Genomic DNA, 23,293 nt, shown 5'->3' with positions numbered 1-23,293 from the left:
CTTTGAATCATATTAAATGGCTATGTGTTTAATCTTTTTTTTCCTTCTGAGTTATTCCATAAGTCCTGGAAATTAATAGCCGGATCTTGTACTATTTCACTGTGGGTCCCTTCTGAAGTTTTTCTTTCAGAGTCCAAAAGTATTTCCAAATCTTTACCTGTTTTATCTAGGTGACACCTTCTTGGATGGTCCTTCAGCTTTGATGGTTTCAAAGAGCCATTGCTTAAAACTTCATTGCATAAAAGGCACATGGGCAGGTTTTGTCTGATAATGATGGAATGGAGCCGAACTTAAAAAATCAACGCTATATTGCCTACATTTATTTTTACATCTGTGGACAAACTTTAAGCCACTTAACCCCTTCATTGTTTCTCCTGAAACAGACTTGTCAATTTGAAAACTATCTTCAGGCATCAGTAACGGCACACACTTGTCGGTGTTAAATGTGATGTGGATTGTTATCCCCAAAAGACACTCACTGCTTTGTGTTTTCCTTCACGCCAAAATGCACCCAAAATGAAAAGAGGTGATTGATGGTTTAATTCATCACGCTCTCTCCACAGCAAGGCTGTATCAGGATCATGTAAAAAAAAATCACTTAAAAAGTTGGAAAATAGAAATGCACTTCCAGCCTCTCTTCAGCCTCCACTGCAATGAAACTAATGCTAATTTGAGAACCTGCTTTTAGGGAATTGTCTATGTTAATTTTCAGATAAAAGACTAGGAAATGCAAAAGAATTTTTGCTTCTTGGTATGGAGAAAATATTCAACATCCTATAGTTCTGACAAGTACAGAGTTTTTTTAAATAGGTCTTGACAGCTGGCGAAAGAATATTTCTAAGGATAGTTTCAGATGTAAAAAGATTATGTTTGAAGGGGGAGGAAGAAGCAAACATAGCATTTTGTAGGACAGTTAAATGATTAAATAAGATAAGACATAACAATTCAAACTGTTCCCCAATGTAAAATACTTTAATCTTGAGTAGGTATACAAGATATTTTTTTTAAGTTGGGTAATCTATAATTAGGTGCATAGGGTTTTATTGATCTTAACAGAAAGTAGTACTCAATAAAGTTACTGTGCAAAATTTACGTTACAGAAAAGCGTTAGATAATTAAAAATCCCAATTTATGTCCACCATGTAATGTCTTATCCCATTCAAAAGTAAAATGCGAATAGAGTCAAATACCGAAAATGCGCCAACTCCTGAAATCCGCATTGCCTCTCAAAATATAAACTTTCAGTTTATAGGTTCCGGAAACCGCAACATGGAGTACAAAATATCGACGAAAAATACTTACCGAATAATGACGTCATAATTACCGAATAATAACGAGTCATAACGGAAATATCAAATTATTGACATCATGATAAAATTTTTTCTCCTCTAATCTGCATCAAGGTAAGAAAGCAGATGATTCACTCAACTTTTCTTTCAAGTTCACGATTCACGTTTTTGTATTTTCTTTGTTATTTCATCAGATTATTTTTTAGTGCTGCCTTTTTTATATCCAGATATATTGTGGATACATTAAGAATATTTTAAATTTCAACCTTTTCTAATACAATTACAGATAAGAAACGCAAACATGATTTTACTGCTTACAACGTTGAAAAACGTAAACACGTTGCATTGACGGTAATGCAAAAAGTGCAAATTCTGCAAAAGATGGACATAGGTGCATTTTATAGCAGAATCATATGGAATTGCGATACGATTGTGTATGGTATACGGAAAAATAATGAAAAGCTATTGAAATTTTACAGCAACAGTGATTCTAACAACGGAATCCGAAAATCTTTGAATGAGGCGAAATCGGCAAACCTCGATGCTGCGTATATATAATACAATGAATAATATAATCAATTTATATATGTAATAATAATTTAACACATATAATAAGTTATTGAAATAATGTATATAATAATTTAATTAAATGTATCTAATATGCCTTATTTATTTTGCACTTTTAGTCTGAATATTATGATTTATCTTTTCTGAAATCCGCACAACCTCTGGTCCCAAGATCTGCAGATTTCTGGACTTCTACTGTACTTGCTTGATCTGAAATTGGATTATATTTGTTATAATACAAAATATTACAGTGGTGGCCAAAATTGTGGACACTTTTGGAAACTTTTATGTTTTTGAACTTTGTATGCTTATAGAAAATGTTACGTTTTGCAAAATGCAAACTTGTATATATCATTTTAAAGAGAATTTATTACTGAATTCAATACAAAACACAAAATTCAATTATTTGCAATACAAAAAAGTTATATGTACTTTAATATAAATAAAAAAAACAGTTATGAAGTGGTTTGTAATGTATAGCTTTCTTGGCCGATCACTGTTCTTGTTCTGAGAACCAATCAAATGTTAGTAACTGCCAGTAGAAGCTGACATCATGTTTACACTTGAAACAATTCATTATTTTGCTTTGTTCTGTAGAAGGAGGACCTGTTTCTTATACACTGCAATTACAAGTAGGGATTTTTGTAAAAATTTTTAATATTTAGTCAAGAAGCAATGACATCAAATAAAAGAGTAGATTGGACACCTAGAAAGAGATGTAATATTAATGTGTTACAAGAAAGTGGTCTTTCCTATGCTGAAATTGCAAGACAGGTGGGTGGTTCAGTGACTACATCTGGAGTCCGAAAGTTTTGTTTACGATATCAGGAGAAAAATTCAATGAAAAAAACGAAGAAGTAAAAGGCCGAAAAAGGTGCACCCCATCTATTGATGACAGAAGAATAAAACGACTATGTCTGCAAGATAGAAAAATGTCATCAGCGGCCATCAGAAGTGATCTGAATGATGCTGGTGTTTCTGTCAGTTCAAGAACAATCAGGAGAAAATTAACAGATGTTGGACTGAAAGGTAGAATTCCATGAAAAAAGCCTTATCTTAATTTTCAGCAACGAAAAAAAAAAAAAAAAAAAAAGACTACAGTGGGCAAAGGAACACATTAATTGGACAGATGATCAGTGGTCACAAGTTATATGGAGTGATGAAACTAAGATATCATTATTCGGTAGTGATGGGCGAAAATATGTAAGACATAGAATAGGAGAAGAGCTACATCCTGACTGCATTCAAGCAACTGTGAAGAACCCAGTTAGTGTTATGATTTGGTCATGCATGTCAGCAGATGGTATTGGCCGCCTTCATGTCATCGATGGGACACTGAATGCCAAAAAATGCATTGACACTATTCTAGAATGAAAACTTCTACCTTCCATCAGAGATCTCTTTCCCAAAAATGCTTCGTTTATTTTTCAGAAGTATTCTGCTCCTTGCCACAGAGCCAAAATATCAAAAGACTGGTTTCGTACAAAGAGCATTAAATTGTTGTCATGTCCAGGAAACAGTCCTGACCTCAATCCTATCGAAAATTTGTGGCACCGTTTGAAAACTCTTGTCCAAATGAGGCGCCCATCAAATAAAAGGGAACTAATTGAGGCTATAATTGTTTCCTGTCATCATGTAATAACGAAAGAAGAGCTTAAAACTCTTGTCAGCTCAATGAAACGTCGATGTGAAGCTGTAATCAAAAATAAAGAGTACCTTACTAAGTACTGATAACTCACTGCAATCATCACTATCTAATGTATATTGATAACTATTATCGTTTAACTTTTTTATATTGCAAATAATTGAATTTTGTGTTTTGTATTGAATTCAGTAATAAATTCTCTTTAAAATGATATATACAAGTTTGCATTTTGTGAAACTTAACGTTTTCTATAAGCATACAAAGTTCAAAACATAAAAATTTCCAAGTGTCCACAATTTTGGCCACCACTGTATACTGTTTTTTTAATACGGATGCTTCATTCATTACAAAACATACACAAATTGCAGAATTACCTTTGTTGTTATTTTAGATGTGTCTGCTTTGAATTTAGAAATTTCGTGGAATTGTAAACATGAACAGCATATCTACATAGTCAGAGGAACTACTAAAATAATATTTTATTAAAAAAATTCCTTACTTTCATAGAAGATATGCATAGATGATTTTTGATTCACTTTAACATGCATGTACACTGCATTAAAAAAAAAAAGGGGGGGGAAGGACAGTTTTGGATCTCCCGTTCTACTGGGCCGATTGACAAAATTCAAATGACGTGTTTCATGTCTCGGAATCGCGACTTAGGATATATACTAGATTTATAGATAGCATTATTCTAACATAGGTATTTTGACACAAAACTGGACTTTTTCTGAAGTAAAAATTTTATCCATATTTTGATTCTAATACCCAAATTATGCCTAGATATAGTTCGACCACCTCATCCGTGACCATGAGCACAAACACGCATGTGCCATTCAGACTGAATTATTCTCAAAATAGAGTGAAAGGATGGGGGCTTTCTTTCTCAGAAGCATATTCTTTCCGAACAAGAGAAGACTTTCCCGTGACTTTTCACATCGCAGCAAGTAATAACGGCCCTTTTGAACGAGTCTATGTATTTTTTATGTATGCCAGCCAAGACTGTGATTGAGATAGTTGAACTATATTAAATTTTGTAATTTTTGGTGAGACATTTACAGAGAAATTTAGAAATTTATCTTGGTGTATTTTCCCAGTTTGCACCAAGAATAATTCACTTGGCAGAATTCTTAATTTACAGTAACCTACTTACTTATCTTCCATTTATTTTTCATTGATACATGAAAGGGAAAAAGGTCCATCGATAATTTTTTCTAATAATTTTGACAGAGTAAACCACATTTTCGTTATTATTGCTTATATTAAATACAGCAAATTTCAAAATGTAAATTCTTATCTAAATATCTTAGGAAATTTTGAATTAAAAAAACTCTTAATTTTTTGCAGATATGCTTAGATATATACCTACTTAAGATGATGTTGAAAATTTTATAGGTTATAACAGAAAAATTTATAAAAAATATTTAAAAATACAAATTTTTAAAATAAATAAATAAAAATGTACGAATTATATTTGGATTAAGCCTAAATTTCTAATTCTGTAAAAGAGAATCAAGTAAGTTTAATAAAAAAAGAGATATTAATAAATATATATCAAATTCAATTAACATTGAGGAGTTAAAATTTTGAGAGGTAATTTTTAAAAAAGTACTTGTGTGATTTTTACAAAACTTGGCAGTTTAGCATAATCTAAATTGAAGAATTGAAATATGGATAAAAATTGGCATGTCATTTAAAAAAAAAAGTCCGATTTTGTGTCAAAATACCTAAAACAATGCTATATGTAATTAAAACAATCCTATATGTAAATCTAATACGTATCCTAAGTCGCACTTTCGAGATATGAAAAATGCAAGTTGAATTTTGTCAATCAGCCCAGTAGAACAGGAGATATAGAACTGCCCCCTCTTTTTCCCCGCAGTGTACCTAACTACCTATTTATGTTTTAAAAACATTTGCTTATCTCAAAATTCAGAAAACAAATGCAATTTTTATCGCTGTCACTTGTCATAAGCGATGAATTAAATACGTCTGAGCAAGCACAAGTGATACAAGACTGTCCTGTCCTTGCAAAGCTCTAGTGCATGTTAGGACAAGCATTGCTACAGCACATATGTGCATAATGCATTGTTACTGGTATAAAATATGCAAGTTTTTACAAGGCCTGTGACCACAAAGCAAATAGGTACCTATTTACACAAGTTTTTTAAATACTGTTGTATGTGTATGGGTTCATAATAGATTGAATGCATACAGAAGCAAAGATAGTTTGATAAAATTTATTTTTACCAAAAGAAACAAGTTACAGTTTTGGAAATTTCCACCCCCTCTCCCAACCCCCACAAAAAACCCACTCCTACAGCTCTTCTCAGTACCACAGAATACAATCACTAATTACACTTCAAACTACTCAGAACATGAAATCAAGTACAATGCAAAAATGCATCTAAAGAGTGAAGCTTGCATGAAGATCTCAATACTCATATCTACTCTCAACCTGAAAAACTGAGAACTGATGCTTTCTCTGGGGTTATATAGTTTTCTTGCAGGCATTTAGAAATCTCTAGTATCTTACCTTTCTCAAATTACTGGAAGGCATATAAAGTTACATTAAGGTCCAGATATCGTTACAGTTACAAAGAGGGATCAATTACAGTTATACAGGAACTGGACCAAAATGTCGTCAAACAGAGGTTAAGTTCGGAAACTTTTGGCAATTTCTCTCCTAATTTGGAGACAAAAATTAGTTGCAAAAACCATCGCCACATTGGTGATATTGTGCTAATTTACCAAGATAACCATTTACCTCAATTTTAAATGGACTTGCCCCTGTAATCTTATTTTTTCGGCAGAGCTTTGTCTCTTCAGAAGTTTTATGTTACATTACACAAAAGATACAGCAATTTCACTTATTTATAAGTTAAGTTATTTACATATATACAAAATCCATAATGTTGACCCCTTTCCAAGAATTTCACATGCTGAGTAGTACAATCCCTGAACAGGAAGCCATACTTACAACTAAGGAAAATCAATGCAATACTAAAACAATAATTGCAATAAATGACATAAAATAAATCAAATGCTAGACCAATAAATAAATGCATATATCTATAAATCTGCACAAAATATGATCATGATCTTAGTACACTATTTACATTATATACTATGGCATAGTAAGGGGGCTAGCCCATCATAATGAATGGCTTTAGGCTTAAGAATTAGAGACCTGTGGATCTGAACTATGACATTGTTCAACCAGTTTAGGACTGTGTAAGCACCATCTCAGGGTGACTGTAGTTTAGGAGAGCCTTTTCCATTGAATCAGATTCCAAAACCACATCCTGTCCTGTAGCTCTCAGGTCATATCGGGTGCTCATATTCTCCGTCGCCGAGTTGACTCTTGTTTGTGCAAAATTGTGCATCACTTCAAACCGTCCCTTGAGATCTTAAATGTACATCTCAGACGATGAAGGTGCATTCAGAAGGCCATCAAACAATAGATTACAAGGCAGAAGACCAAAGAGCATCTGAGATGGGGAATAGTCAGTAGTCTTGTGAACAGAACTGCAATTAGACCAGTATGAACAGAGGTAGTTTCTGCTCCCAGTCATGTTGGTTTCTGGATGTTAAGGATTGTTACAGGTTGTTAAGGATGATTCGGTTAAACTTTTACTCAAAAAGGTCTATCATGTCATTTGACTGTGCATGTAAAGGTGTTATTTGTATTTTGTATATGCTGAGTAGTTACAAAGTTCTTTAATTACAGATGAAATAAAATTCCTTCTTTAATCAGAATGTTGCTAAAAAGACACTCCAAACTTGGAAATCTAATGGTGTAACATTATTTCAGCTACCGTGAAAGCCGCTTGAAAAAGGATAGGATATGCTTCAGAGCACTTTGTGAAATAATTAATAAGAACAAGGATGTATTATTGCCAACAGCATTTCATGACAAAGGTCTCAGGGTGTCAAAGGTAATGCGCTCAAAAGGCCGTCTATACTGTAATCCTGCAGCTTTCCTCCGCTGCGTTTCTTCAGTCCTTTCTGATACCGAAGCATCATATGATTGAAAAACTTTTGCACATCAGCCTTTGCCTTACTCCAGCAGAAGCACTCTCAAACACTACGCAAAGTGTTCTGAAATGGCCTCCTGCCTGGCTGCTAAGCAATTCTTTAAGGACATCTGAGATCTGGGACGTCTGTGATAAGGAAAATTTCCATAAATTTCTATCATATATGTTTATGTGCAGAAAAAATTGGGGATAAGTTACATAAATTTTCACTAAAAATATATGTACATGTGAAATAAATTATTGGAGAAATTTATGCATATGCAAAAAGTATATGTAAATTTTTACCCAAAATATGCATGTACTGTTGAAATATACAAAAACTATATGTAAATCTATAAATCTATGAATAAAGCATTCCCAAAAATATACCTAAATTTTATGCGGAACTTGCATATATGCTAATGCAAACACATATGTAAGTTTCAATCTCCCCCTCCCCCAAGGAAACAATTTATAATGCATTTTTATACTTGGGTTTTATTTTTTCTATCCACAGGGTCATTCATAAATTGCACATATTTTTTTAGTGTGGAGGTTACATACACATGTCTACACATCATTACCACTGAAAACCGAATATAGTGAATTAACTATACAACAGTGCTTTAAAATTTATAATTCAGTTTACTTCTACTTATCTGTGTAAAAAAAAGTTTTCATAACTAATTCAAATAAAAATAAAGTGCTGAAATCGATTTGATGCATGTTCTGATCTCAGACTTTACCAGCATATGCCCAAACATACAGAATACCTATGCAAGAACTGACAGGCTTAGCCATTCAATTAATATGAGCACCAATATTTATTTAATATTTAACTAATAAAATTAAGATTATCCAAACTCTATTAGCCCTGAATTATTAAAACTAAATATAAATTTTCTTCAGTTAACATAATTATTTAATGCCAATATAAAATATTTTGAAAAAAATTTATTTTAAAAGGTACTCACATGTCACTGCAACCATGTTAATAACTATTCTTCACACAATCATACTTATAAAAATCCTTCACTCAAGTAACTTTGGGATTTTTGCATGCATTTTTTCACTGTATTCCAAGCTACAACAGTTTTCATAACCACGTCATGATATCTTTTGCCTTAAATTAAATTTTAAAATATGTGCCCGTAGAATTTTCCAACAATGGAAGAAACTGCGCTAAAATGAGTGCAGGAATCTAGAATAATGCTACAGAATATCTAGAGGAAACAAAAAAGATATTGACAAAGTTTGCATGATACTGAATTTCTGCAATTCTTTGATTTAAGTGAAAACAGATTGCTCTGTACTTGGAAAGAAGAATAGTGAAAAACAATTACCAAAAGATTTGGAAACAAATATAAGTGCTTTACTTTTTCAAAGTATTAATACTTATATAATAATAAAAATTTAGAGTTTAAATTGCTAAAGTATGCTTCCTTTTCATAAGTTGATAATTTTTGCAGGCTTACAATAAATATCAATAGTCCGAGAAACTTTAAAAAAAAAAAAAAAAAAAGTTATGAAAACACCAACCTGCACCATATAAGCAATTTGCACCTTTTCAACTGCAAAAAATTGAGAAATTGCACCATCAAGGTGGTTGTGTTAATACTAACTTTTAAAAACATATGTGCATCAATATTAAAATATGCCACAAAAACTCCTTTTGAAAGAGACAAGAATAAAATGTTCCACAGAAACCTCTAATTTATAAAAGCGGTCTCCCATGTGAAAGTTTGAGAAACATCATTTTACAGTGCTATCAGGTTCAATGTTTCTTCTAACCTTCTTCGGAAACATACAATAACCTGACTAGGAACAGAGAGCTTACTAAAGCTATGTTCACTAATTGTAGTAAGTAGACAGGATACAGACGAAGGGTATACAAAACCCTTTATTTTTCTTTATATACAATGACTTCCGTACTTCAGAATACAATGACCCTCCACTCGGGGTCTAACGTAAAAGGTATAAAAAATAAAATTAAACTCTAATTTAACTTTAGAATAACACACGTGGAAGATTGGCCTTATAATAACAGGAAGCGTATGTAGCACAGAGACTGTGAACACTACAATACGTTTAATTTATTAAGAGGATTAAAACCTCTGGCCTGGAAGGCAAATAGCAACTGCGTAACTTCTAAGGTAAGCGGCCTGCTTCGAACTCACTGCTTCCTCTCTTTCGCTTGGCAAAAAAGCCACACTTAAATACTTGACGTTCGCCAGACAAACTTTGCATAAAATCCTTAACGCTTATAATTCTGGCCGGAAGTAGAAAATAAAAAGTGATAGTAAAGGTTTAAAATAAAATAAACGTTAGTAAAACTTAAGATCCTTACATACTTCCCGCCAGAGTTAATTAGTTTGAAACTGAGGTCTAAAACGACCTTGTTGAAAACTTTTAGCTCTAGAATCTAACGCGAGGCCAATCTTTTACAAACATTTCTCACTAGAAACTAGAAATTTAAAAAAAATCGTTTTTACATTATCAATTCCATGGACAATTACTTTTCATCTGTACTGCATCTAAACAGGAGCTCTTAGTTGAAATCTGGTTCCTTCCAGAGATCTGGAAGGAAAACTAGTTTAATGAAATGTTACAGAATGACATTGCAAACAACATATAGAATATACTTCTCTTAACCTTCTTATTTCATTCATGACTATTTTAATTATCTCTCCCCGTGCTTTCTGACATGTGTTGTAAAAGAACACCAAACACGAATGTGTTTCTGTCTACGTGTGCCACACTTCCTGCTACAATCAAAACACTAACGTGTTAAAATTCAACATAACGAGACCTCTTAACACACCCTACTTTCAACTCTAAACCCTGAGGTACTATTCTAAAAGTGGCTAGCTCTAAAGTGTAGCGTCAGAGAGCCTAACTACATCATTCAACCTTTATCACATATTCGCCATGATTTAATCTTTACAGTCACACGAATAACAAATTTTTAACATTACTTTCACTTTTACCATATCACGGTATTTCTTAACATTTAAAATAACAGAACACATGTATATAAGAACATATCAACATGCCGTTAATTTTACACATTTGAAAACATACATTAGTAGTACATTGTTAACTTCTATTCTTTTCAAAGCAAGTGCCAATTCTTTCTACATTGAAATAATACTACATTTCAAAAAGTCTTTCAGACTAAAACTTCTTTCTTGCTAGAATGCTTTAAATAAAATTTATACAATAACTTTTTGCAATATTTAAGTCTTTACACAACGCTATTATACATCAACTTTAGTTTTACGCGCGAGTAATTGAAAAACATAATAAGAAAATCGGTCACAACTCATTTCTCGCCCTTTTGGCGATAAAGGTAGACCTCGCATGAGGTAAAACTTCTTGAAATCTGCCACTTGCAGTAAGAATGAAAGATTAACTTAAGTTTGCAACGTAACATAAAATTTTACTTATCTTTGTAATATTCGGACATCCTTTTCTGGGCCCAGTCTTTAAAGGTACTGCAGACCGTAGCCTGGTTTATCCTCCTTCTTGTACGGGCTCGCCCTTCAGTGCTTTCCTCTGGAAGCTTCCGTTTTTCACCAGTACGGCCACCCTTGAACACCTTCCTTTTCCCCTCTGCTTGTGGTCTTGGCCGTTTGAAAGCAGCTGGTCTTGGCGGAACCGGGAAACTTCTGTCGTGAACCTGCTTGGACCTCGTTGTTGGCCGTTCAAATTTTTCTTGTACTTTTTCCTCCGCCGCTGATGGCCCTTCCGCAGTTCGGCGACTTTTGCTGCGGAGAGTTCTGTCGGATGAGTCGATCCTCCGTTTTAAAGCCGGGTTATAGTTGCCGTCCTTTCTCCTGGTCCTCTTCACATACGTCGTCCTTCTCCCTTCTTCATTCTGGGGGTGATCGTGAACTCTGTTTTCTGGACGGTGGAACGGCTTCTTTTTCTTTTTACCTTCAATTTTTCCGCGGGGCAATTTTCTTTTCACTTGCTTCTGTCTCTCGTTGGCTTGCCCTTGTACTTGTCGTTTTCCCACCTCTGGAACTTGTACCTGCGGTGTCTGCCGTGCCGTATCCTGCAAAATATCTGAAAAGATTTGCATTTTATTACGATCGAAGTAGGGCTTAATTTGATCAATATTTGCGAAAGAAGTTTCACCATTTCTGGCCTTTAACACTACAACAGCGTGAGTTATTTTTTCTATAACATATGGTCCTTCAAATCGTGGAAAAAATTTGGCAGTTTTATCTTCTGGTGCTGAAGAAAGTGAATGCTTAATTTTTAGTACTTCATCCCCTACTTTGTAAGTTACTCCCCGTCGTTTCAAGTCATAATACAATTTTTGTTTTCTCTGTGCTACTTCAGTATTTATCTTTGCCTCCTTAATTAGTTTTTCTATATCACCCATTTTAAATTCTGGGGCTCTTTGTTGCACATAAAATAATTTATCTAACGGTGTTATAATCTTTCTGCCTAGAAATAACTCAGCAGGAGTTTTTCCCGTTGTATCATGTTTTGCGGTCCTAAGAGCGAAAGCAAATTCATTGACATAGTTATCCCAGCTTTTATGAAAAATTTTAACATAACTACGGATAATTTTCACTATATTTCTGTTTACCCGTTCCGCTATATTTGATTGCGGCCGATACGGGACCATTTTTAAATGACGTATGCCCAGTTTTTGGCACATGTCTTCAAATATATTACTTACAAATTGAGGACCATTATCCGATATAACTTTGAGGGGCGCCCCGTATTTTAAAATATATTTATTTAAAATAGAATCAGTAACTAATTTCGCGGAGGCTCGTTTTAAGGGAACAATTTCGGTCCATTTACTAAAATGATCAACCATAACAAGGAGATAGCGACTTTTATTTAACTGACTTTTTGGGAAAGGGCCCAATAAATCGATGCCAATTATTTCATTTGGAAATTCGGATTTAATACTATTTAGAAACCCGGCCGGGCGGAAATTAATATAATTAACGGCTTGACATGTTGGGCAGGACTGGACATACGCCCTTGTTAACTTTTGCAGTTCAGGAAAGTAGACTGCCTCGCGTACGCGTTGGATAGTTTTTCGAATACCAGCATGAGAAGCTAAAGGGCTGTCATGGAGCTCTTGCAGGATATTTAATCTAAGACTAGCTGGGATAACAGGTCGAAATTCGTTGTTGGAATTCGTAGTTTTTGTATAAAATAATAGACCATCTATTAGTTCGTAATGGGCCGCCCTATTTCTTATCGCCACAATATCTTGGTGGCTAAAATTTTCAGGATCCTTCAAATACTCATAAATACTTCCAAACTCAGGATCCTTACCCAGTTTGGTTATTACAGTTTCTCGGGAATTTATTGTACACGCTGTAAGCATTGCAACTTTTACGGTATTACCCCGTTCTTCTAATTTAATTCGTGATAGGGCATCTGCTACGATATTTTCCTTTCCGGGGGTATGCTTGATTACCAGATTATATTCTTGCAGCTTGAGTGCCCATCTTATTAACCTTGGGGATAAATTTTTCCCTGAGTACAATCTAGTTACCGCCGCATGATCAGAATATACTGTTATCGGCGCCTTTCCAAAATAGACTCGGAACTTTTGCACTGCTAACAGAACTGCAAGTGCCTCTCTCTTGGTCGCGGAATAGTTTCTTTGTGTTTGATTTAAAGTTCGGCTAAAAAATGCCACGGGCTGCTGATTTTGCGAAAGTACCGCTCCTACCGCATAATCCGAAGCATCCGCTGAAATTTCTAAATTTTCATCCTTTTCAGGAAATTTCAACACAGGGGCTTGCGTTAATGCTTGTTTTAATTTTTCGAAAGCACTATTGGCTTCGGCCGTCCACGAGAATCTTGCCTTTTTCCTTTTTAATTTTAACAATGGCTCAGCGATAGCCGCAAAATCTTTTATAAAGGACCTATAATATGAACAAAGTCCTAGAAAAGAAGAGAGCTTCTTTGCCGTGTTTGGAGTCGGATACTTTTGTACAGCGATTATTTTTGATTCATCTGTCTCGATTCCTTTCTGAGATATTTTGTAACCTAAATATTTTAATTCAGGGGCTGCAAATTTGCACTTTTCGACATTAACTTTTAGACCGGCCTTATTTAATAAAGAAAACACCTGTCTTAAATCCTGTACATGTTGGTCGAGATTATCACTAGTAATAATGATATCGTCTAAATAGATAAATGTGGACTTTCCAAGAACAGGTCTTAACACAATGTCCATGCATCGCTGAAATGTTGCCGGGGCCCCTGAAAGGCCAAACGGCATACGCAAAAATGCATAAGTGCCAGACTTGGTTATAAAAGCAGTCTTAGGCACGTCCTCAGGCCTGACCCCTATTTGAAAATAACCATTCGTTAAGTCTAAAGTCGTCATAAATTTGGTTGATTTTATGTTCCTTAAAATTTCTTCTATGATCGGTAACGGATATACCGGATATTTCGTTATGGAATTTAATTTACGGTAATCAATAGCAAATCTCCACCTTTTTGGATGCTCCAAAGGATAATCATTATTTTTCTTACATAAAACCACCGGGCTAGCATAACTACTTGAGATGGGCGTTATGATCTTTTTACGTAGCATATCGGTAATATGCCATTCTATAATTTTTTCCTTATTCTTATCATACCGGTATGGTTTTTGACGAACCGGCAATGCATCTCTGGTGTCAATACTATGGTTAGTAACCTGAGTAAATCCTGGAATATCACTAAATAAGGAAGCAAATTCACTTACCACTTGTCGGATTCTATCTTGCTCGTCATTAGGCAGGTGGTCAAGATTTAACCTTGGCTGTTCAACCTTTTCTACACGCACTGGTTTCATTGTCAGCCTAAGGGACGCTTCATTAAAATCCAGTGTAGCTTGTGCGTCTGAAAGAAAGTCTATTCCTAGGATTAAATGTGCTTGCAAATTCTTTACTATAAAAAACATCACCTTTACTTGTTCGTCGTTGATACGGATATATAAAGGTACTTTACCTACGCACTTACATTCTTTTCCTTGCGCCGCTAATACTGTCATATTATCCGCATTATATATGCGGTATTTGCGAAAATACTTTCTAAAAAAGACTTCTGCCACACAGGAACACTGCGCGCCGGTATCCAGGAGTGCGGTGGCCGGGATATTATTTACCAAGACTTCAATCTTTGGAAGAGTCAAATTTTTCACCATTACTGTATTTATCTTGTAGGAAGAGGGGTTTTCGTGGCCTTCGGATTTCCACACCCTCTCGTCAGCAGAAATCCGTTTTAGTTTAAATTATTTTTCCTTTCCGTGCTTTCCTTCTTTTTCCCCTGGCCTTGAGACTTTTTTCCTGGGTTGCTATTGAACTGTCGACGTTCGCCGGCTGTTTTTGAATGCTCGGGTTTCCTTGCCCACTGATTCGCTTTTTCTCCGTAGCCATGTGCTTGAGTTTGCTGTAGTCTTGGCGTACCAAATTGGTTTCGCTGTTGATATTGGCGTCTTCTTTCGACGTCCGCCGTTCTTCTACTTTCAAACTGGATTGCTAGCTCAAATAATTTTTCCAGTGTAGTCGGATTTCTCAATTCAATAAAGTCTTGCACTTGGGGTAGTAACCTCGGCAAAATCACTTGAATTATTTCAGGATCCGGACGGTTTCCATACAAGTGCTTGAAAACGTGAATTTTTCTTAAAATAAAGCTCGACAGGTTTTCGATTCTTTGTTGATATATGCTAAAAAGTTCCGTTTCTAATTTCGCACGATCCCTTACAACAGGGAAGGCTTTTAGTAGGGCAGTCTTGAAATTTTCATAAGTATAGGTGGGACTTCCTGCTTGACCCAAGAGACTTCTGCCGATACATTTGAACCAGTTAAGCGCTTGGCCCCTCAAAGCGCTGGTAGCTAAGGTAACTTTTTGAAACTCGTGCACGGGGTAGAGCATGAAGTGGTCATCCAATTTTTCCAAAAAACTGGTTACCGGTGAGTTTCCATTAAATGTTGCTTCTGGTTTCATCGAAGCACGCATGGTCTGGACGATGTACCCAAATCCTTCCAGGGCGGCAGCTGGCATTTCTGGATTCTGAGCCGTTTCTGCAGGCAGCACAGGTTCTTCTTGAAACTCGGCCATGGTTATTTTTCTTCGTTGGGCGCCACTATCAGGTTCAATGTTTCTTCTAACCTTCTTCGGAAACATACAATGACCTGACTAGGAACAGAGAGCTTACTAAAGCTATGTTTACTAATTGTAGTAAGTAGACAGGATACAGACGAAGGGTATACAAAACCCTTTATTTTTCTTTATATACAATGACTTCCGTACTTCAGAATACAATGACCCTCCACTCGGGGTCTAACGTAAAAGGTATAAAAAATAAAATTAAACTCTAATTTAACTTTAGAATAACACACGTGGAAGATTGGCCTTATAATAACAGGAAGCGTATGTAGCACAGAGACTGTGAACACTACAATACGTTTAATTTATTAAGAGGATTAAAACCTCTGGCCTGGAAGGCAAATAGCAACTGCATAACTTCTAAGGTAAGCGGCCTGCTTCGAACTCACTGCTTCCTCTCTTTCGCTTGGCAAAAAGGCCACACTTAAATACTTGGCGTTCGCCAGACAAACTTTGCATAAAATCCTTAATGCTTATAATTCTGGCCGGAAGTAGAAAATAAGAAGTGATAGTAAAGGTTTAAAATAAAATAAACGTTAGTAAAACTTAAGATCCTTACAGTGCTTTACACTGGTATCACTTCAGCTCACAACTAAACCAGCAAAAGAAGATCACTGCAAAATAAACAACAAACTGCAATACTCTATGCAGTGTACTACATTATACAGATAAAAATTTTATCTTTGTTAAATTTCTTTTGTTAAATACGATATCATGTGAAGGTTGCATATTACTGTACGATCTAGGGATTTTTAAACATGCACACAGATATTACAGTATAAGTGATTCGCATATTAATGGATTTGTACACTTTAAACACAGAACCTCCAGTGGTCCATTGCATTTGATTACTTTCTGCATTAAATAATTTTGAAAGTTTAAAAGTAATTGCTTAACACAAAAAGGAAAAACATCGAACATACCATTTCCCAATCGGACACATCCATGGCACTTCCTAGCTGCAGGATACTCTGCAAAATACATATATTTTAAAGCTTGTATATGAATTTTCTCAAAAATTCTGAAAACAAAAAATTCTTTAATATATTATTAATTACCTTCTGAGGTAGGACAAGATCGCCATGTATAATTATCTAAGTTAAAAGCAGGCACCTGAAAAGAAAAAAAAAAAAAAATTCTTCAAATAAGGATTAACTCCAATATGCAGAAAGAAAGGAGAAATATCTTACATACTTCTTTAAAGCCAAAGCACTCAAAACCTGTTCCTCCACCAAATACAAGTATCTGATTTCCTTCAATCACAATTTCATGACGATACCTTAAAGCAAAAACAGATAACCATCACTGAAACAGATTAATATCAAATAAGTTAACTCACCTTAAATCAGAATAACAAAAGATTTAGATGTATTTCAAATCACACGATTTACATACAATCATAGGTCAATTAGATATAAATTATATCAAAAATTAATTTAAATTTGATCAGTTAGATACACAGACATTCATAATTTTACAAAATATTTTTAAACTGATAATTATATAAATTATTAAACTAATACTATATTTTTAATTGAAATAGAGGTGCACAATTTTAATACATATTTCACAAACTTTCAATGAACTCATCTTTTTCGTGCAATTGGGAGAGGAAACATTTACAGCAAACCCTTGCCGAACACGGAATTGTGGAATGGGATTTTGCATATATGCGTTACCTTGATGGTCTCCATTAACTTGTTCAACATGAAAATTTCAATTACACATGGTAAGCTGAAGAACACTGGTCATAAGTTAAATGAATTGTGAAAAATAAATGCAACTATCTGATTTTGTAATGGAGAGACTCAAATGAAGAAAGAGAATACGAGAGGTACTGAAAAACCTCCCCACACCTTACATCGAAATGTATAATGGGATGTGTCAGACATTGGCCCAACTTATTACGTAGTAACATAACATTTGTATGTTTCATTTTCCCAGTCTTAATTGAAAATAATATTCAGATTTCTATAAATTATACATACTTTTTTAATCTGAACTAACCAGTTTTTTCTACAGAAATTTTTTTATAATTTTCCCATTGCTTCGTTAGCCCTTTTTAATGTCTCTACTAAGAAACAGCCATTTCATATTTATGTGATTTAATATTTATCTTATTTCTTTCCCATGAACCTTCAGAAAGGTTTTTCAACTCTCCTTCTTGTTTAGCACATTTTTAAAGTAACAAAACACTAATGGCCTATGTTTACTGATAATGTGGCAGCTGCTTTTCCTGCTGAAAATTTATTAAGTGACACATACAACTGACATGATTAATTCAATACACGATTAATTCCTTTTGGGGCTTTTTCAGAAAGGCTGCCACACCTTTTTTTTTATGTTTAGTCATGATAGGTGTATTATATGCACAGAAACACAGTTTTATGTAGATATTTAATTTACTCAAGTCATTAATAATAATCATTGAAATATTCTGACCAGGAGTCAACAATTCAATAAGAAGCACATAAAACAGTACATTTTATTTCATCATCTGTCTCACTAAAATAAGTTCCAGCAATAGGATATAACTTACAAAAACTTCCATTGCTTCTACCAACAGATAAGGACAGGACAGGTTTCTGCAAAATATTTATTAGACTTTTTTCATGAGCGTTTTCCATTTTATTAAGAATGGCATAAGATTTTGGTTTGGTACATGATTATTTCTTTGCAGTCCCTGTATCAAGACACATCTTCTAAACAAAGGACCGACATGATCTGCAGCATTCAAAGCAATATTTTATTTGACCAGAAACTGTAAATATGCAGCCTGAATAATGCTTAGCTATGAAAGCTATAACAGATTACTACATCATATCATCAGCAGAGAATCCAAAGATGCATCAGCCAGATTTGTTGAAAATTAAAGAATTTATCCATAGTAGTAAATGGATATAAACTAAAGATGTTTTCGATTGTGATGAAACCAGTCTTGTCTTACTTGCCATACCTTCAAAATGCCCAACTTCTAAAAATATTCAAAGACATGGTCGAAATCGTTTCTCTATTTTACTTTGACCAAATACTGATCAAATAGAAGATGATACCACCTCATGAGAATGTCACAAAAACTCAGCTCTTTCAAAAGTATTTGAAATATACAGTGAACTAACTTTTACATACCACACTATGAACCAGGAATAAAAGCAGAGCCAGATTTAGACTTGATACGGCCCTAAGGTATTTGAGATATGCAGCCTTATAATATATTTTAACACTATTTATACCATATTTTAATTTGGTGCGGGGCTTAAAGCTACAGCTTGTACAGCTTATACGTAAATCCGGCTTGAATAGAAGACACAATTAATTCATCAAATTAACATTAGAATGCACCCATAAAGACTATGAAACAAAAAAACTGCCTTAAAAAAATTTCTGTCTTTGATTTTCAGTTTGTTCCATTTTTGGAACATTGGCATGTGTCTTTTCTCTCTCTCTTTTTTTTTTTTTTTTCCTTCCCTTCATGAAAATAAAGGATTATATGATAAATCTTTTAAATTTTTTTAATGTAATAATGGTTTATTGAACAATTTGTTTTGAAATTACTAAAATTTAAGCAAACCTCATTAAAAAAGTTACAGTGTTTTTAATTACCGCAATATTTTATAATAAATGCAATGCAAAAAGTATAAAGAAACAATAAAAACAAATTTACACTTACACAAGCTTGATTAACAATATACATAATACAAATAAATGCGATTTTTGAAATATAAAATACCTTACAAATAAGAAATATATTTTTTTATCCTTTAGAAAGTGTGTGGAATTTCAACCAGTAGTTCAAAAAATATAAAACATTCTAAAACACTAATGTTTTGTAAGCCTTCTCAGCAGTTTCTCAGTGTCCATGACATTGTGGGAAGCAGTGTACATGGAGCCCCCCTCTTTTTTTCATTCAAAACACATGTCTGCAGTGTTTTTTTGACACACTACACAACACTCTTGTGATAATAAACTATATAATGTGCATCTGATTTTCCTACAGATGTCGACTGATGGGCACAGGGTCCAGGTATAACGTGAATTTAGGTTTCGCCTAAACCAAATTGAAAGTAATTTCTGTTCTAAAATTCACATGAGTAATTTCTAATGTAGTCTTTTTGTGTAAATTAATGTGTAAGATCCACCCAGCAACCACAACTATATTCAGTGCATTGATAAAGTTCCAGTACCACTTTTTTCCTGTGAAAGTTTGACCGTTAACTTCCAAGAAGCCGGTCCAAGAGGTCTACTCCACCCATTCTTTCATTATATAATTTTACAATGTAAAGTTGGAGAACATCAACTTTTTTTTTTTTTTTTTTTTGGCTTAAACCTACCTTTTTGCTCTTCCTAATCATTCCTGAGTGATATCATTTGATACAACAGTTACAATAGAACTATTGTTCCAATGGCACATAGAAACCTCTCCATCGCATTGGTAATCAAGTTCTCCAAATCAAAATGTCAACATTTCTTTTACTGTTTTAAAAGGACATTGTTCCATTCCTTTGGTAGATAAATCAGTCAGCAGACTGTGATGTGAAAAAGTTATTGAAAAATACTTTGTGCTTCTCTGGATTGTCAATAAAAGATAATAGTACGGAGACAACTTTTGATAAAAATGACAAATTTTCATTTTCTGGCTTTTTCCACCAAAGACAGACATAGCATAAGGATAACCATTTGCTGAGCAGAGCATCCAAACTTTGAAACCAAATCAAATTGATTTTCCACATATGAACATCTTAGCAGAATAATGTCCATAATATGTAAACATGGATTCATCAATACTCAGATTTTCATAGAAAAATCCAAATTGACAAAATTTTTTCCAATCTCTTTATAAAAGGGAGAGATTTTCCTTAATTTATCACCTGGTTCCAATTTTCTATTATCAAAAATATGATACTTTTTTAACATCTGAAATTTATTTCTGGGCATTGTAGCGCTGACAGTTGGGATATGCAAATCTTTCTGAGCACTCAAATGAGCAAACAATATGAATTTTGCTGAAATTTTGAACTGAGCTTAAAACAGGATAATGCAGCTGAAACCAATTATCCCCCCCCTTGGTGAGAGAGATGAGACCCCCTCCATTTCTTTTTCCTATCCTTTCTTGAGAAATAAGTGACACATCGTTAATACCTCTCAAAAAGGGCGTGTTTATGAGATATGAGCACTGAATGTATTAAAATCTAATAGAAAAATAAATCTGTGATATCACTGATTTTGTATATTGTTACGTTCCAATGTTCCTTTTTTGAAACACTGCTTTTTTATGCAATCTTGAGGAAATATCTCTTGTTATTAGTTTTTTTATTTATTTTTTTTTAAATTTTTTTATTAACTCATTAAACTTGTCCTTTGCAAGTAAGGTGGGGAAATTTTGGGGTGGATTTGAATTTTATAGAATTTTTTTCTTCCCGTAAAATTGCAAAAAAAAAAAAAAAAAAAAAAAAAAAAAAAAAAAAAAAAAAAAAAAAAGAAGGGGGAGCTGAATTTTAAAAAAAGATATTTCTATGCTGAAATATTCATAGTTGAAAAATAAATTTTATGTCAAAAAATTAATCATACCTTGTATAATAAATGCTTTTTTTCAAACTGACAGATATGATAGTTTATTTTTTAAGAAAACATTAAACATGAAGTTCCAAAAAAGGAACACTGGCATGTAAAAGATTAAAAAGGGACAATGACAGAGCTTATATCTGCAAAGTACCTCAAACCATCAGGGCATTAAGATCTTGAGGCAATAAGGAATCATCAATGCATTAAGAAAAAAATAATTTCTCTTTACATTAAGCTATTTCATTCCTGTGATTTAAAAAACTAAAAAATATGAATTTGGAAATACAAATAATATTTTAACAAATTAAAAGTAGGATGATAAAACAGCATAAAGAAATTTCATAATGATTAAACTGTATAAACCAGCAGAAAATTATGTGTATCACTCTAAATTAAAATATCGATTACATATCTTTTTCATTCATATAATTTTTCTGAACAGCCCATTGAAAGATGTATTTACTGAACTTTACTACACTTTGCCTTTCAATATAGTGCACAGTTTTTATAGGCTTTGTTACAAATACTAGAACATAAACTATTCTTTATCAAATTCTCACCAAATTTCGCATAATTTGGCATCTAGACATAATTTCAGCTGAGTATGGAAAAACGTCAGCATGCAAGTTCAGAAAAAGTGTCAGAAAATGCATGTTAGAATCATGATACATATGCATATATATATATATATAGTATATATATACAAACACACACACATATCTTATTATATAAGCCATGCTTTTGAGACATGAAAAATGTGAGTTAAATTGCGTTGTTGAATGATGAGAAGAGAGCAGCTGAAACCAATTACCCCCCCCCTTGGTGAGAGAGATGAGACCCCCTCCATTTCTTTTCCCTATCCTTTCTTGAGAAATAAGTGACACATCAAAAAAAAATTTTTTTTTTTTTTTTTACAACTCTGGTAAATGGATGCCTAATTTTTTCCTTACATCCTAGTAATATAAAATTACAGCTAGAACATGAGTTTCCCACAGAACTACAATTCAATATCAAAAGTGCAATCAAAAGGTTTGAAGGCGAAAAGCATAATAAAGAATACTCTTAAAATAAACTTACCTTGGCTCTGGCTCAAAATTCATTTCATTTATTACATTTTTTTCAAGAAGCTTCCACTCTTTTGTATTAAGATCTAAGCAATGTACACTCATAGAGTAATCATATCCAGTGGTTCCTCCAACTACATACATTTTATTCTGATGTACTGCCATAGCCTTCATAAAACAAATTATACATTAAAATAATGTTTTGAATGAAGCTGATGTAAACACAAAAAGAGAATAACATATTTTAATACATAATTTTAATATTTATACATAAAAATTCCCCTTTGTCCTATTAATCCAAACAAAAATTGTTGTCCTACAATTTATGGATCCTTTACTGTGTGTATGAGTCTCTGAACAACAAAACGGCAGCAGAGCGTGGTTTTACCAAGAAGTATCGGATGTAAATACAAATGTAAGTCATGGTCTGAGGAAATTGAAACTGTAAAAGTCAAAAATGGAGAAGTTGAACATTGCTAAGAATATGCAGCAAATAGTTTATCCAACAGATGGTAGTACCTGCCAAGCTCCTTTGGTAATTGTCAATGCGCATGCGCAACCTGAGTGCAGGAAGTATGTTAGAAGAGAATGAGCTTTCATTTAAGCATGTTGCTGCACGCTTTTGCTGTGTAAATAAAAGTATATTTTTGTAACATAGATGTTCTTTACTCTCTAATGCGAAGCACTAGGTTAGTGCATGAATCTCGACTGATTCAAAATCCATTTCCAAACCGTTGATCACCACATTAAAAAGTAGTGTCCGCGACATTAGTCCGCGACTAATTAGAAGAACTAACTAGGGATAATTATTTCATTTGTTTGTTAAAAATTAAAACTGCTTTTTTTTAAAAAACACTTAACTGAGTGATTTCATAACTGAAACCAGAAATTTAAACAAGAAGGATGAAAGGCTATGGAATGAAAAGAATGCTGACACAGTAGCATACATTAAACTTTCACTGTCAGACCTACAGGCATTTCAATTCATTGCAGAAGAGAATGCAAAAT

General features: G+C 33.7%; 1 protein-coding gene across 1 annotated transcript in view; it reads right to left on the bottom strand.

The window, feature by feature from the left end:
- slim (scruin like at the midline) overlaps positions 1 to 23,293 on the bottom strand; it is a 109,111-nt gene that overhangs the window by 10,892 nt on the left and 74,926 nt on the right. The window contains exons 5-8 of the mRNA XM_085824567.1: positions 22,299 to 22,453; positions 16,854 to 16,938; positions 16,718 to 16,772; positions 16,583 to 16,630 (exon numbers count right to left, since the gene is read on the bottom strand). Coding sequence (XP_085680693.1) covers positions 16,583 to 16,630; positions 16,718 to 16,772; positions 16,854 to 16,938; positions 22,299 to 22,453 — 343 coding nt within the window. The remainder of the gene's footprint in view (positions 1 to 16,582; positions 16,631 to 16,717; positions 16,773 to 16,853; positions 16,939 to 22,298; positions 22,454 to 23,293) is intronic.

This window comes from Stegodyphus dumicola, chromosome 1 (genome assembly GCF_044657685.1).
Source record: "Stegodyphus dumicola isolate Sdum_Otavi_A_Nest chromosome 1, ASM4465768v1".
NCBI lineage: Eukaryota > Metazoa > Arthropoda > Arachnida > Araneae > Eresidae > Stegodyphus > Stegodyphus dumicola.
This window is presented reverse-complemented; position numbering and strand designations above follow the sequence as displayed.